The sequence below is a fragment of the Gallinula chloropus genome (assembly GCF_964237585.1).
Source record: "Gallinula chloropus genome assembly, chromosome: 23".
NCBI lineage: Eukaryota > Metazoa > Chordata > Aves > Gruiformes > Rallidae > Gallinula > Gallinula chloropus.
The window spans coordinates 6030513-6044909 of record NC_140108.1 but is presented as its reverse complement, the minus strand read 5'-3'; the positions used below and the strand labels follow the sequence as shown (position 1 = coordinate 6044909).

Genomic DNA, 14397 nt, shown 5'->3' with positions numbered 1-14397 from the left:
GCCATTCGGGATTTAGCTCCCCGGAGGAGGAGGAGGAGGTGGCTTTAGAGGGTGCGTATTCCTCCTTCCTCGCCTTCTTTCCTCCTCCTCTTCCTCACCCCCGAGCCGCTGAGCGCCTCTGTTTGCCGGTCTCCCCGTGCAGATGTCGACCTACAAGCGGGCGACGTTGGACGACGAAGACCCCCTGGACTCCATCAGTGAAGGCGATGGGTATCCCAATGGCTTCCAGGTAGGCTCCACGTGGGGTTTTTGAGGGGAAAAAAGGGGGTTTTTAGGGTCTTGGCAAGCAGCAGGGGGGTTGTAGGAGGGTTTTCTGCTCTGGAGCATGGGGCAAAGTCCAGTGTGGGCAGAACCATGTTGGCTCCAGGTGCCCTTTGCTCCCTTCCTGGCACCCGGAACCAGCGGTGGGGGATCCTACAGGCTGGATCCTGGCTTGGCTGTTTGTCCTGCCCTGGCTCCACTTTTCCTGCCTGCTGAGCCCCTTCCCAGCCTGGCTGGGACAAGCAATTACCGTGGGGCAAACAATTACCGTGGCGGTGGGAGCTTCGTCCCCGTACAAAAGGGGATTAAGTTAAATCCTCCCCGAGCAGAGGGAAAGCAGCTTAAAAAAGGCTGCGGGTGGCGAGAGAAAAGCCCCACGGCTGCCAGCGCCCGGCCTCGCCCGGGAAGGTTTTGGGCCTGAGCGATGCTCTTATGTGCTGGCCCTGCTCCCAGCCCCGTGGCTTTCTCCCCAGAATGGTGTTTTTGACCCCAAAAATGGGGTCTCCGCTGCGTTTTTCGCTTTCCCCCTGTCGCATCGGGATGTTTCCTGGGGATGTTTTTCGGCTGAGCGGGAGTATCCTGTTAAGGCACTTCCCGCCGCTGCGGTCCCCACCCTGTCCCAGTGCCGGCACTGGGCACAGGGACACCCAGGGGGGTTACAGCTGTGCTCGAGGAGGGGTTTGGGGAGGCACAGGGTGGCAGGTGAGCCTGTCGAAACACTCCCCCCCCCCACACACACACTCCCTTTCCTGCTATTGTGCTGCCTTTCCTGGCCAGTTTCTGGAAGGCAGCTGCCTCCTCTCCCAGCCCAAACCGTGCCGGATCCCTCGCCGGGGATCCAGGTTTGCACCATGGTTGGTAGGAAGGAAAATGAGGGGTGAGTGGGTGGGTTTTTCCACGGGTGGGTTTTTCCAAGAGCGGGGAAACGGTGCTGCTTTTCCCACAGGTGAATTTCCGTGGGTCCAGGAGCAGCCCCGGGTGCTGGGCTGAGCGGACGCGCGTGGAGAAGCAGCTGGTGGTGGCGGTGGTGGTGCTGGCAGCTCTGCTGGCTGCGTGTCTGCTGGGGCTCGTCTTGGAGTACAGAGCCCGTAAGTCCTCGTGCTGCGTGGGGATCCCTACCCCTTCGAACAGGGAGGGTTGCTGGGAGGGTTCCTGGGTTGGGATGCTCAGGTGTGGGGTGAGTTTGGGAAGGAAAGCTCGCTCTATCAATAGATATTTTTACATGAGCCCTGGGACAGGCTGCCCAGGGGGTGTGGAGTCTCCTCTGGAGATATTCCAGACCTGTCTGGACCCGCCGAACTGTGTGACCTGTCCTAGGGACCCTGCTTTGGCAGGGGAGTTGGACTTGATGAGCTTTGGAGGTCCCTTCCAACTCTTATGGCTCTGTGATTCTGTGGGATCCTCATCTGCATCCTTTGCCCTGGAGCTAGATGCAGGACAGGATGGGATCCCAGGGTGGGATGCTCAGGTGTAGGGTGAGATGCTGGCCTGCATCCCTCACCCTGGGACAGGATGCTTGGGCACGGGACAGGATGCTTGGGCACGGGATGGGATGCTGGTCTGTGTTGCCCAACACTGAGTATGGGGTGGGATGCTCAGGTACCAGGTGGGATATGTGCCTGCATCCTTCCTGGCGGGGCAGGATGTTTGGTGATGCAGCTCATCGTATCGCGGTGGAAGAGCTGAACCCATCACTCCCACCCCCAGGGTCACCTGCTGTGTGCCTGTCAGAAGCCTGTATCTCGGTCACCAGCTCCATCCTCAGCTCGCTGGACCGGGCAGTGAATCCCTGTGAGGATTTTTTCAGCTATGCTTGTGGGGGCTGGATCAAGGCCAACCCCCTCCCCGATGGCCACTCACGCTGGGGCACCTTCAACAACCTCTGGGAGCACAACCAGGCCATCATGAAGCATCTGCTGGGTGAGTACGTGGGAACGGTGGGATCTGTGGTGCCTTAGGGCCAGGGCATCCCAAAAACATGTCCGTAGGGATGTCAGGTCAGGCTCAAACCCCAATGTCCCACCCGCCTGTGACACGTGTGCCCTGTGGACAGCGGGAAGCGGATCCCGGCAGCGCTCGCTCTCCTGGATGCCCCTGGGAGTTTTGCTTGTGGTTTTGCAGCACTCTGGTGCCAAGCAGGGAAAGGGTCCCAGCTTTGGCTGTGCAAACCCTGTGGCAGCATTCCCAGGAGCCCTGACATTCAGGATTCATACCCCAAACTCCATCCAGAGGCTGTAGCGCCCCACTATCACCCTAAGGATATGGGGTTCTCCTCCTGTTGTAGCTCCCAGCCTTTTTTTTGTGGAGAAGAGGGGAGCTGACTGCCAATCTGGCCATTTCTTTGGGGTCAGAACTCCCCCGGCGGAGGGAGGATCCCAAAGCTCAGCCTCTGTGAGCAAACACCAAATCAGGGCTGCTTATCCAGGCAACGAGCAGGGACGGTTTGTTCGAGCTTTGAGCAAACAACTGGCTCCTTATCAGCACTTTCCACTGCGCCGGGGCTGGGGATGTGAAAGGAGAAGGTTTGGGAAGAGGGTTGTCTACTGGGAGAAGGAAGGAGGAGGTGGGGGATGGCACATGAAGGCTGCTTTCATCCCTGGTTCTTCCCACAGAAATCTGGCTCTGGTTTTTTTAACCAGGAGAAGGGCTCAGGCCTCCAGCCAAGCGGTCGCGTTCGGCATTTCCTTGAATTCCTTGGAGCTGAGGGATCTTTAGTTAATAAAACCACACAGCTGGGAAGCCAAAGGTGCAAGCTGTGTCGTGAGGAAAAGGGGAAAAAAAACCCCCAAAACCCCAAAACAAACCTCCCCCCAAACCTCTGGGGAAGGAGAATTTACAGGGAAAAGGAAAACAAAAGGGAAAGAACAAAAAAAAGGATGGTTTTTGGAGGCAGAGGAGAAAAATGGGTTTATTGTTCCTTCTTGGAGGAATAAATAATATAGGGCTGGGGAGCACCAGCACGGGGGCAAGGGCAGCGCAGGGGGCTGGGTGATGCTGGGAACGTGGGAACTGCTGGGAAAATGTGGGGTTTGTTTTGTTCTTTCTTTATCTTTCTGCTCCAAAGAGGTAGAGGAGTCGCTGCGGGTGGAGGAGGAGATGGGGGTGGGAAGGGCTGGGGGCTGTGGGATGCTCTTGGGGACACTGAGGGCACTGTCAGGGCTAATCTTGGTGGCTTCCTGGAGCGTGGCTTTGCCTGGAATGGGGCTGAATATTTCTCTGGGGGAAGGATGGGGGCTCTGGCATGCTGTCAGCAGCCCCCCCCCCACACCTCCCACTCCCCCCTCAGGGGGATGGGGACCCCCTGTAAGCCCCCCTTGGGTACCTTCTGCAGAAAACACCACGGCCAACGTGTCAAGCGAGGCGGAGCGCAAGGCCCAGCGCTATTACCAGGCCTGCATGAACGAGAGCAAGATCGAGGAGCTGCGGGCTGCACCGCTCATGGAGCTCATCCAAAAGGTTTGGCCCCGTCCACAGGGTGGGAAGTCTATTTTTGGGCAGCCCCAGCACCCTCCAGATCCCCGTTCCCAGTGCTCTCTGGGGCAGAGCATCCCCTGGGGCAGGGATTTATAGGATTTATAGGCAGATCTGGGGTTTTTAGTCCTGTTACAAGATGCTTCCCCCTCAGGATGGGTACTGGGGGGATATTTAAGCAACTCTAGGTGCTCATTCCTGGAACAGGCTGCCTAGGGGGGTTGTGGAGTCTCCTTCTCTGGAGATATTCCAGACCATTCTGGATGCTGACCTGTGCGACCTGTCCTAGGGACCTTTCTCTGGCAGGGGGGTTGGACCCAATGAGCTCTTGAAGTCCTTTCCAACCTCTATGATTCTGTGATTCCTTACCCAAAATCTGGGTGTTGTCTCTCCCCAGCTGGGTGGCTGGAACATCACCGGTCCCTGGGCCGGTGACAACTTCAACGCGACGCTGCGGGAGGTGACGGCGCATTACCGCATCTCGCCCTTCTTCTCCGTCTACGTCAGCGCCGACTCGAAGAACTCCAACAGCAACGTGATCCAGGTGGATCAGTCAGGGTTGGGCCTGCCATCACGGGATTACTACCTCAACAAGACTGAGAATGAGAAGGTGAAGCCCACGTGGGAAAAGGGGCTTTGTTGGGGAGGTGGCTGGTACCCATCACGCTCATCTCCTCCTTGTTCTGCCGCGTAGGTTCTCACCGGCTACCTGAACTACATGGTGCAGCTGGGGATGTTCCTGGGTGGCGCTGATGAGGAGTCAACGCGACAGCAGATGCAGCAGATCTTGGATTTTGAGACAGCCTTGGCCAACATCACCATCCCACAGGAGAAGCACCGGGATGAGGAAGTCATCTACCATAAAATGACTGCTGGAGACCTGAAGGTAGGGATGGAGGTGGTGAAGATCTCTGCTCCGTTGTGGTTTGGGAAGCAGGGTTGGATGGCTGGAGGGTGACGTAGCTCTCCTGAGGAAGTCTGATCCTGGCTCACACCGTCTGGGATGCTCTTGTGCAACAGCCTGGCTCACATCCTTGGGGAAATCCCACCCTGGCCTGCTCCTCCCAGCCTCTGGACCACCCCCAAGGCCGGCGGCTGTCCTGCCACAGCACTGCCGCCCTCCCAGTGCTGCTGCCTGTGGTCTGGCTGCAGACGTCAGCCCAGTCACCTCCCTGTGTCCCCAAAGGGGCTCTAATGGGTCGTGTCAGCATTTTTGACACCCGTCCCACTTTCTTTTCCGTTGTGGGAGGAAGTTGTTTACTCCCCTCCGACCTTTCAAGGACGCTGCTGTTATGGGAACTGGCCTCCTCAAACTGGGGCTGACGCGGTGGCTTCCAGCTCTGCAAAGGGCTACTGTTCCCCCACTGTCCCCCCCTGCCCCGATAGTTTTTGGGTCCATAGCAGTGTGATGGCTTTTGCAGGAGCTGGCGCCAGCCGTGGACTGGATGCCCTTCCTCTCCACGGTCTTCTACCCTGTGGAGCTCAACGAGTCAGAGCCCGTCGTGGTCTACGCCAAGGAGTACCTGGAGCAGGTCTCTGACCTCATCCTGGCCACTGATAAATGGTGAGACCCCCCCAGCCTGTACGGAGGGGTGCGTGGGGTGGAGGGGTGCCTGGGGTGGGTGGGTGGGTGCATCCTGCTGCTTGCTCACCACTTCTCGCTTCAGTCTCCTCAACAACTACATGATCTGGAATTTGGTGCGGAAAACCAGCCCCTTCCTCGACCAGCGCTTCCAGGATGCTGAGGAGAAATTCATGGAAGTGATGTATGGGACGAAGAAGGTGAGGGGGGGTGTCCCTGAAGCCCCTAAATCACCATTAAAATGGGAAGAGGTTTTTAGGTGAAGTACCCACCACATTGCACCCATAAAATAGGGATGGGGGGGGTGTCCCCACCACATTGCACCCATAAAATAGGGATGGGGGGTTGTCCCCACCACATTGCACCCATAAAATAGGGATGGGGGGGGTGTCCACACCACATTGCACCCATAAAATAGGGATGGGGGGGGTGTCCACACCACATTGCACCCATAAAATAGGGATGGGGGGGGTGTCCCCACCACATTGCACCCATAAAATAGGGATGGGGTGCAGGTCTGGTGCCCAGGATGGATGCAAACCCTGTGTTCTGGTAGGGCAAGGAAGGGGTAGGAAGGTTAGGGGACTCTTGGGCCATGCCACCAGTGACGACCACCTCTTGTTCCATGCAGACCTGCCTTCCACGCTGGAAGTTTTGCATCAGTGATACAGACAACAACCTGGGCTTTGCCCTGGGGGCCATGTTTGTCAAGGCCACCTTTGCAGAGGACAGCAAGCAGGTGGTACGTCCCCAAGCGAGCAGAGCGTGAGCCACCACAATGGTGGGCAGCTGGGGCAGCCAGTGCTTCTCTGCCCACCTCTCATTCCACCGTCCATCTCCGTTCCATGGGGTTTTCACTGCTCCATGTGGCATCTCAGCATCCCAGCCGCTTCCTCCCCTGGGGTGCAAAGGGTCTTTGAAGTCTCCGGGGTGAGAATCCAGCTCTCTGGACTCACACTGTGCCACCTTGTTTTGTCTAGGCAGAGGAAATGATTGCAGAGATTAAAACAGCCTTTGAGGAAAGCCTGGAGACCCTGCAGTGGATGGATGAAGAGACGAGGAAATCGGCCAAAGAGAAGGTGAGGAGAAGGGTGATGGTGGGGGGGGGTGGGGCCAGCCCAGCTGTCCTTCTATCCCTGGCACCAAAAGCATTTTGGTCCTTGTCATTCTCCAGGCAGATGCTATCTACAACATGATTGGCTACCCCAAGTTCATCATGGACCCCAAGGAGCTGGATAAAGTCTTTAATGACGTGAGTTGGTCAAATATGTCCCCTGGGTCTCCTTTTTCCCCTTCCACTAGTGTGTTCAGGACACATGCCCATCGCCATGGCCTTGGGGCAGCCTTGAACCCCAGGTTATCCTCCAGAAGGGTCTCACTGATGTCCTTGGCTGTTCTCCGGGCCAGTTCTGGGCGGGCTGGGGCTCCCGGGATTCCTGCTCTGGAAGAGGAGGAGCCGGTTTCTGTAACAGTGATTCATTGTCCTCCTGAGGCTCAGCAGATGTTGGAGAGGAGGAGAGATGAGAGGCTGTAACTCATGCTGCTCCACGGGCTCGGATGTGACAGTGGAGGGAGCAGCGAGGCCAGGTGATGACCACACTGCTCCCACCTTGCTCTTTTGCAGTATGAGGCTGTGCCTGACCTCTACTTTGAGAACGTCATGCAGTTCTACAACTTCTCAGCCAGGGTCACTGCTGACCAGCTCCGGAAACCACCAAACCGGGACCAGTAAGTCCTTTCCACCTCCCTGTTGCACTCAGCAGGGAACACCTCAGTACTTGGAGGGGTGGGGTTTGGTGTCCCCCATACCACGCTGGGTTTGGGGAGTTAAATTTGTGCTGACAGCTTTGCACTGTGAGAAGAGGGTGATAAGAGGTGTTGGAGCAAACATCAGCTGCCACGTTGGCTGTGTCCATGTCCCTGCAGATGGAGCATGACTCCCCCAACAGTCAACGCTTACTACTCACCCACCAAGAACGAGATCGTCTTCCCTGCCGGCATTCTCCAGGCCCCTTTCTATACCCGTGCGTCTCCCAAGTAAGAGCCTGGGGAAAACAGGGAGGGTAGGATTCCCAAATCTTCTCCCATCCCACATTTTTGAGGCTCCATTTGATGGCTGTGGGGAGCAGTGACTGCTCTCTTAATTCTCAGCATCACTCTCCTGCAGGTCCCTGAATTTTGGTGGGATTGGTGTGGTGGTGGGCCATGAGTTAACACACGCCTTCGATGACCAAGGTACGGCCAGGGCTTGGGTAGGTGGGCTTCTGGAGTGGTGGGTGGTGGGGGTGTTGAAGGACCCGCTGTGTTTTTGGCAGGCCGGGAGTATGACAAGGATGGTAACCTGCGTCCCTGGTGGAAGAACTCCTCAGTGGAGGCTTTCAAGCGTCAGACAGAGTGCATGGTGGAGCAGTATGGCAACTACACCATCAATGGGGAAGCTGTCAACGGCAAGCACACGCTTGGGGAGAACATTGCTGACAACGGGGGCCTGAAAGCTGCCTACCGGGTAGGGCCACGGAGCTGGGGACATGCGGTGGGTGGCACGGTGTGGTGGGGTCAGCGTTGTCCTCTGAGCCTGTTGTGCTCCGTTGCCTCCAGGCATATCAAAACTGGCTGAAAAAGAATGGGAATGAAGAAACCCTGCCGACCCTCGGCCTCACCAACCACCAGCTCTTCTTCGTTGGCTTTGCCCAGGTAGGTGGCAGGCAGGATGGATGCACGGAATTTTTTTGGGAGGGCAAAACTGAGGTCTGCAGGGATGCTGCTTGGAGAACCAGATTGAGGTGGGTTCTGGTTAAAAGGCTGAATCTGTGTGGGTGCCCGTCACGCAAGCAGGGCAGGTCTGATTGGGTACCAAGCAGGGCCTTGTGGTGGTGAATGCTGGTGCTGACGTGGCTCCCGCTCCCCGTGCAGGTGTGGTGTTCGGTTCGCACGCCGGAGAGCTCGCACGAGGGGCTCATCACCGATCCCCACAGCCCCTCGCGCTTCCGCGTCATCGGCACCGTCTCCAACTCCCGGGACTTTGCGGAGCATTTCGGCTGCCCCCTGGGTTCTCCCATGAACCCCCCCAAGAAGTGTGAAGTCTGGTGATGGGCGAGTGGCCGAGGGAACCAGCTTGCAGGTTGCTTTGTCCTCCACCGACGGCTGAGTTTCCCCAGCACTTTGGAGATGCTCCAACCACTTCTCCATGTCACGAACTGCCCAGTTCTCAACCGGAGCGGTGCCTCGTGGCCCCGGTGTTGTCTGAGGTTCGATCCACTGTGAACATTCCTCATCCCCTCACTTGGTTGTGAAATGACTTTGATTTTGTGAGGGGGGGGGTGGGGAGTGTCATTTCTTTCTCACTATGACCAGGCCATGTGTTGAGGCACGTGTGTCCCTGGGCGCTACCCTGGTATTAGCACACGCAGCGCCCCGTTCTGACCCACCACCCCTGTTTAAACATCATTTGGGGTTTTATTTCTAATTACTATTTTTTTGAGGCGACAAAGGGAACGCCGCAGTGCCAGCGGGTTTGGCTGCGTGTCTAAATACCCCTGACATACCTTCCTCTCTCCAAAGATACGCACATGAGGATGGAAAATAGGTTAAGATATATTTTTTGGGGGGGAGGGGGGAATATATATTTTTTTTATTACTTCATGCATTGTGGAATACACTGGAAAATTTCAGGGAAAATGCATTTAAAAGCCTTTTTTTTTTTTTTTAGTAAAAGATTAGTATATTTATTAATTTTTTTATATATATATTTTTTTTTAAACTCGGTGCAGCTGTCGGTGCAGCACCCTGTGGTGACAGTCCCTTGGCTGGGGAAGCTGGACTGCAAAGCCAGTGGGCTGTAAATGCAACTACCCGGCCTCAGATCCCGGGTTTCTCTGGAAGGGGACAGTCTTTGGAGGATGCCAATGGGGAAATTGGGGACAGCAGGTCATGGGACAGGGCTGGAGGGTCACAGAAAGGCTCTGCCAGGCTGCTACAGCTCCTGGGATTAGCTTTAATTTCCCAAGTGCAAAGGGGAAAAAAACGTTGACGTGCCAAAGATGTAACCAAGGTGGTGACAGCGTGGATGAAGCACCTGGTTCTTCCTCCTTGTCCTCTCTGGAGCTCAGCTGTGAGTTCCTGGCCCAAAAGCTTCCCCAGACAAGCGTGGGCATTTCCTACTGCTGCTTCACTCACCACTGTGCTTGGGAAAACTGCAAGTCCCGAAATCACCATGTGCCCTCGAGCCTTCATCCCTCCGTGGCTGGTTTGGCCACCGGTGCACAATTTGACCAGGATGGGGGTGAGGGGCTTTCTTAAGGGTTTTTAATATTCCTTTTGCATTTTTTTCTTTTTAGAGGAAACCACTGACAGTAGCACAGGCACTGTGTCTTGTCTCGTGGGGCACCTTCTTGCTCTAGACAGAAAGCAAGGACATAGAGGGATTTGAAATATTTATATGTAAAAGGAAGGGTTGGGGGGGGTGGGTTTTGTAACTATTTTTTCACCCTATAAGCGGGGCTTATCGCAACTGAAATAATAAATACTTTTTACTGGGTCTGGAGCTGCTCATGACTTGTTTTTCCTAAAAGCTGGAGAGTTTTGCATCCCTTTATGTGTGTTTTTCTCTGTCCATGGGGCCGAGCCCATCCTGTGCTGATGAAACAGAGCTGAGGAGGCTTTTCCCAGCCCGCCCTTGGCATCTTCCACCTCCCTCAGAGGCTAAAGCCAGGCTTTTGTACCCCAATCCCACACTTGCTGCGGGTAGTTGTTTGCTTTCCACTTCTATGGCATGGCCCCACGCATCTCCTCGGCAGGGAGGTCTTTCCCGGATGCTTTTCCTTCCTCTCTGGGTGAGTTTTTGGCCAGCCAGGCTGTGCTCTGCTCCAGCAGTGCAGGCCCCACACAGGTTGCTCTCCACACAGCCTTATTTATAGCTCTGTGATGCTGGCTGGATGCTGCCAGCTCGGGAATGCCGGCCAGCCTTCGCTTCTGAGCGGATGCTCCGTGGCTTTGTGGGGCTTGCCCAAGCATCCAGTGCAGGATCTGGACCATGGACTCTGTACTGAGCACCCAGGAGGCCCGATGGCCACAAAACAAGCAGCACCTTGGGTGCTCATTTTGCTACTTAGCACCAGTTAGCAGAGGATGGATTTGGGCTCCAGCAGCTGGGGTTTGCCCCATCCATAGGAAGCTTTCAGAAAGCAGGAATGCCTTTGCTGCCAGGATGAGACAGACTGTGCTGGGCATGTAAAGTGCCATGTAAATAAGGTGGTAACGTTTCTCTTTTGATGTTCTTTCGTTGTTTTTCACTCTCAGCTTGAGTTGAAACCTGAGCATCCTCGCTTTCTGCTCGCACGACGCAGCGTAGGGTGTTCTGTTTCCTGCAGAGCTGGGAGAGGCGGCCGTGGCAGCTGGTTTTTCCCTGGGATCCGGCTGGATACGGTGGTGCAAACCCACAGAGGGCGGTGGAGCCGAGAGAATCACTGCCTGCGCTCTCCGCTCCCGGGCTGGCAGGAGGCAGCAATGCTGCCACCATGGGGGTTGTTGGCTTGGATTTGGCCCCTGTGTGTTTAAAATGCAGTGAAATCCCAATGTTCCTAGGAAGAGAGAGCAGTGGTGTGGGTGTGAGGCAAAGAGGAGTTAAGTGAGGAAAGCAAGGCTGGGCTTGGAAGGATGTTTTCCCAGCCCTGAGAAGCGGGGAGGGGAGCAGGGCCCGTTGCACGGGAGAGGTGGGATGGTGTTAGGGGTGGTTTAACCATCCAAAAGGAAAAGGTTTTTGTTTTTTTCACTCATAGGGAAGGGACCCAGGCCACCCCACGGAGAGGACAGCCCCAGCACAGGAAGGGTTTCAAGGGCGAGCAGCAGCTTGCGTCGGTGGAAGGGGAACGCCGCCACGGTCAAGGCTCCCGGTGCCGGGTTCAGAGCCAGGGGTGGATGTTTGCCTGCCGGGGAGGCTGGTGGGTGTAGGCAGGGCAGGCAGGAGGTGACTCATCCCACTCCTGTGCCAGTGCCTGGTGTGGGCTTGCCTGATCCTGGGTGGTATTCGTTTCATTTTGTGCTCAGACGTGTGCCCGGAGGGCAGAGACGTTTGCTGAGGGCTAAGCTTGGGCAGGAGGAGGGACTGGGGAAGCTCCAAACTGGGCTGGGTTTTGGGGTTTTTTTAATGCTTTGGGTCGGTTGTTTTTGCCTGGAGGGTGTTGGAAGGGGATCAGTGAGGGGAAAAGTAGGAGAAGCTGAGGGGGGAGGTGCTGATGCCATGCTGTGCTGGGGTGCTGAGCTGGAAGGGGTGGTTGTTCACACGTTCCAGGTGTGAGGGGCTAAACCCAACCCTCCGAACTGCTGCTCTTCCCCGTTGGCCCCTTCCAAGCAGGATTTAACTCCTGACACATCACAGCATTGCTGGGGTCTTTAGGAGCTGTGGAGGGGGGTCTGTCTTCCCAACAGGCTACAGACAGGAGAGATGTGCTGTGAGTGCAGCAGCTCTCCAGGATGGCTGGAGATGTCCTTGGGTAAATCTCCTACCCTGATAAAAGGTTCTCCTTTGTTCTGTCACTTTTGGGGAGCAGGGTGTTACTTGGCCTTTGACTGTGAGATTTTTTTAAGGCCAAAAGCTTCCTCAAAACAATTCCTGTAGGAAAACAGCCCTTTTCCTGTGATACCCCAATCCTTTGCCCTCTTTACCTAAGGCAACCCGTGCTCTTCGCCACTTGGTTTGTGAGCATCTCTGATGTACCAGGTACGTGAGGGACCAGTGAGACTGGCAAAAGGGCTGGTGATCCTCTGAAACAAGAGCTCGGCACTGTAAAGTCAAGACTTCCACAGTGGTAGATCAGTATTCAGGTGCTAATAGAGCTAGGAGGAAAATATAGGAGGAAAAATAAAATGGAGAAGCAGCAGAGGCAGTAGGAACCAGCTGGCACTCGCTCGGGGCTCGCCAAATCCACAGGTTTCATTGGCCAAATTGTCCTATGTGGAGTAGTATGGAAGAGAAAGCAGTCTGCTTTCCCCTCTTAGGAAATTAAAAATAAAAGATAAAATGATGGGCAAGGGGAGGCATTGATTCTGGAAGAGCTTTAAGGCAGAGCCAGGAGCCTGGCTCCTTCGCATGGCTAGCACGCTTCAGCAGACAATGTGGTAAAAATACCACGGTTTGTTTCTTTTTTCTTCTTTTTTTTCCCCCCTTTTCTTTCTAAATGGGCAGGAAGAAGTGATATAGCTAAAGATACTGGAGCTAGGAGGCTCTTTTGCAGCTGTGTTTATAGGCAGCTATTTCTGTAGAACAGAGGGAGCCATAGATGTCAATTTGCTTTTGGTATGAATTTCCTTCCGCGTGAGGGGGTGTACCAGGAGAAGTGCCACGTTTGGGAGGCAGTCAGCAGAACGGTGCCTGCCACCAACCCCACCCCCCCAAAATTATTTGCACCCTCAAAATTATTACAGCAAAGTCTTTAGGAGCTGTTGGAGGTGGATCTGTCTTTCCAGCAGGCTGCAGATAGGAGAGATGTGCTGTGAGTGCAGCAGCTCTCCAGGATGGCTGGAGATGTCCTTGGGCAAATCTCCTACCCTGATAAAAGGTCCTCCTTTGTTCTCACTTTTTTGGGGAGCAGGGTGTTATTTGGCTTTTCTTTGAGGTCACTGTTGTTTCTCTCTTCAGTCCTTAGTTCTTCTGGTAGGGAATCAGCAGTATCTGGGTGGGCAGTAGCCTGCAGAGGAAAACTGGCTCGGAAAAAATAAATACTTGGACCCTCCTACTTGTTCCTGGCTGTAGCTGGAAATAGTCTCCATGCAGAACTTCTGTACAGGCTGGCAAGGTTTGAGCAGGGTTTTTTCGTCCCAAAAAATCTCATCGTGTTCCGTTTCACCCCATTTCCCACAAGCAGTTTGAGGTGGGTACAAGCTCACCTCATCCCCTCACCCCACCGCACAATGAACAGCACAGAAAGGGGAACTAAATAGCGTGCTTGTCATCTTCCTTCTGCCACCAGCTCCACTAATAACTTCTGGTACTTGTCTGGCGTGGCTGTACCCTGTAGATAACACCTGAGTTGCTGTGCAACTGGAATAGTTTCTTTCTTACTCTCACTGGAGGCTAGCACTGCATCTTAAGTGGTGTGGAAGCTTGCAGGAGGTCGGTGAGCCCTGGGTAAGCTGCAGTCCTCATGTGTTTGCACGAGTGAGCAATGTGTCCTGAACCTGACAGGCCTAAACCAAATTGTTTACTAATTCAAATAATTCACTCACTCGAAGGGGTAGATAATAGCAGGACAAGAGGGAATGGATCAAAGCTAAAGGAAGGAAGGTTTAAATGAGATATTAGGGGGAGATTCTTTACCGAGAGAGTGGTGAGGGGCTGGAACAGGCTGCCCAGAGAGGGGCTGGGTGCCCCATCCCTGGGGGTGTTCAAGGCCAGGTTGGATGGGGCCCTGGACAACCTTGTGTAGCTCCAGGCCTGGAGGTTGGTGGCCCTGCCTGTGGCAGGGGGTTGGAGCTCTGTGATCCTTGGGGTCCCTTCCAACCCAGACCATTCTGTGATTTGATGATTCTATGTACTAAAGACCCTTCTACTATTTTTTGGCCACTGGTGCCGAGTTGTGCTCTGGCAAGCAACTCCAAGTCCAGATTTTTCTCCTTTTGGATTTGTCTTTTAAACTCAAAATTACTCTTCTGCTTACAAACGGGGCTGCTGCAGGGATGGGGATAGCTGTGACCCTTCAGGGAGGCCTTTATTTAGCGTGTAATACCCCTAACTTCTGTCAACTTCTAGTTAGTCAGTGCCTGAATATACCACTGAGAGAGCTGTTAATAAGAGCAGCTTTCCATTTTTAAGAGTTTCTTGGTGATTGAAGTATTATCTTCCTCCTGAGCTCACAGTTACCCAGAAAAATGCAGCAGGCAGGAGGCAAATAACCTCTGGTAAACTCTCCTGGGGGACACTGGCAGCACTACCTGCGATGGGTGCTGGTAACGTTCCCCGGGACGTGCAGCACGGCAGGAACATCCCTGGGTGCTAACGGGCTTGGAATGAGCCCTCAGGAGCCAGCAGCAGGACGGGACAAGTCAGGACAACCCGGCAGCTGCTGGATCTGCTCGGAAGTCCTGTT

The 14397-nt window shown here is 54.8% G+C and overlaps 1 protein-coding gene across 1 annotated transcript; it reads left to right on the top strand.

Annotated features, from left to right (window-relative positions):
* Positions 1 to 142: 142 nt before the first annotated feature.
* On the top strand, positions 143 to 8605 carry ECE1 (endothelin converting enzyme 1; the record flags this gene model as incomplete). The annotated part of the gene is made up of 17 exons (XM_084274779.1): positions 143 to 229; positions 1208 to 1349; positions 1969 to 2181; positions 3593 to 3717; positions 4130 to 4342; positions 4427 to 4618; positions 5154 to 5296; positions 5400 to 5514; positions 5946 to 6056; positions 6295 to 6393; positions 6489 to 6566; positions 6939 to 7042; positions 7241 to 7351; positions 7482 to 7549; positions 7630 to 7820; positions 7913 to 8008; positions 8228 to 8605. The coding sequence occupies 17 exons, from the start codon at positions 143 to 145 to the stop codon at positions 8402 to 8404; spliced, it is 2265 nt and encodes a 754-aa protein (XP_084130905.1). The 3' UTR covers positions 8405 to 8605.
* Between the last annotated feature and the right edge of the window lie 5792 nt (positions 8606 to 14397).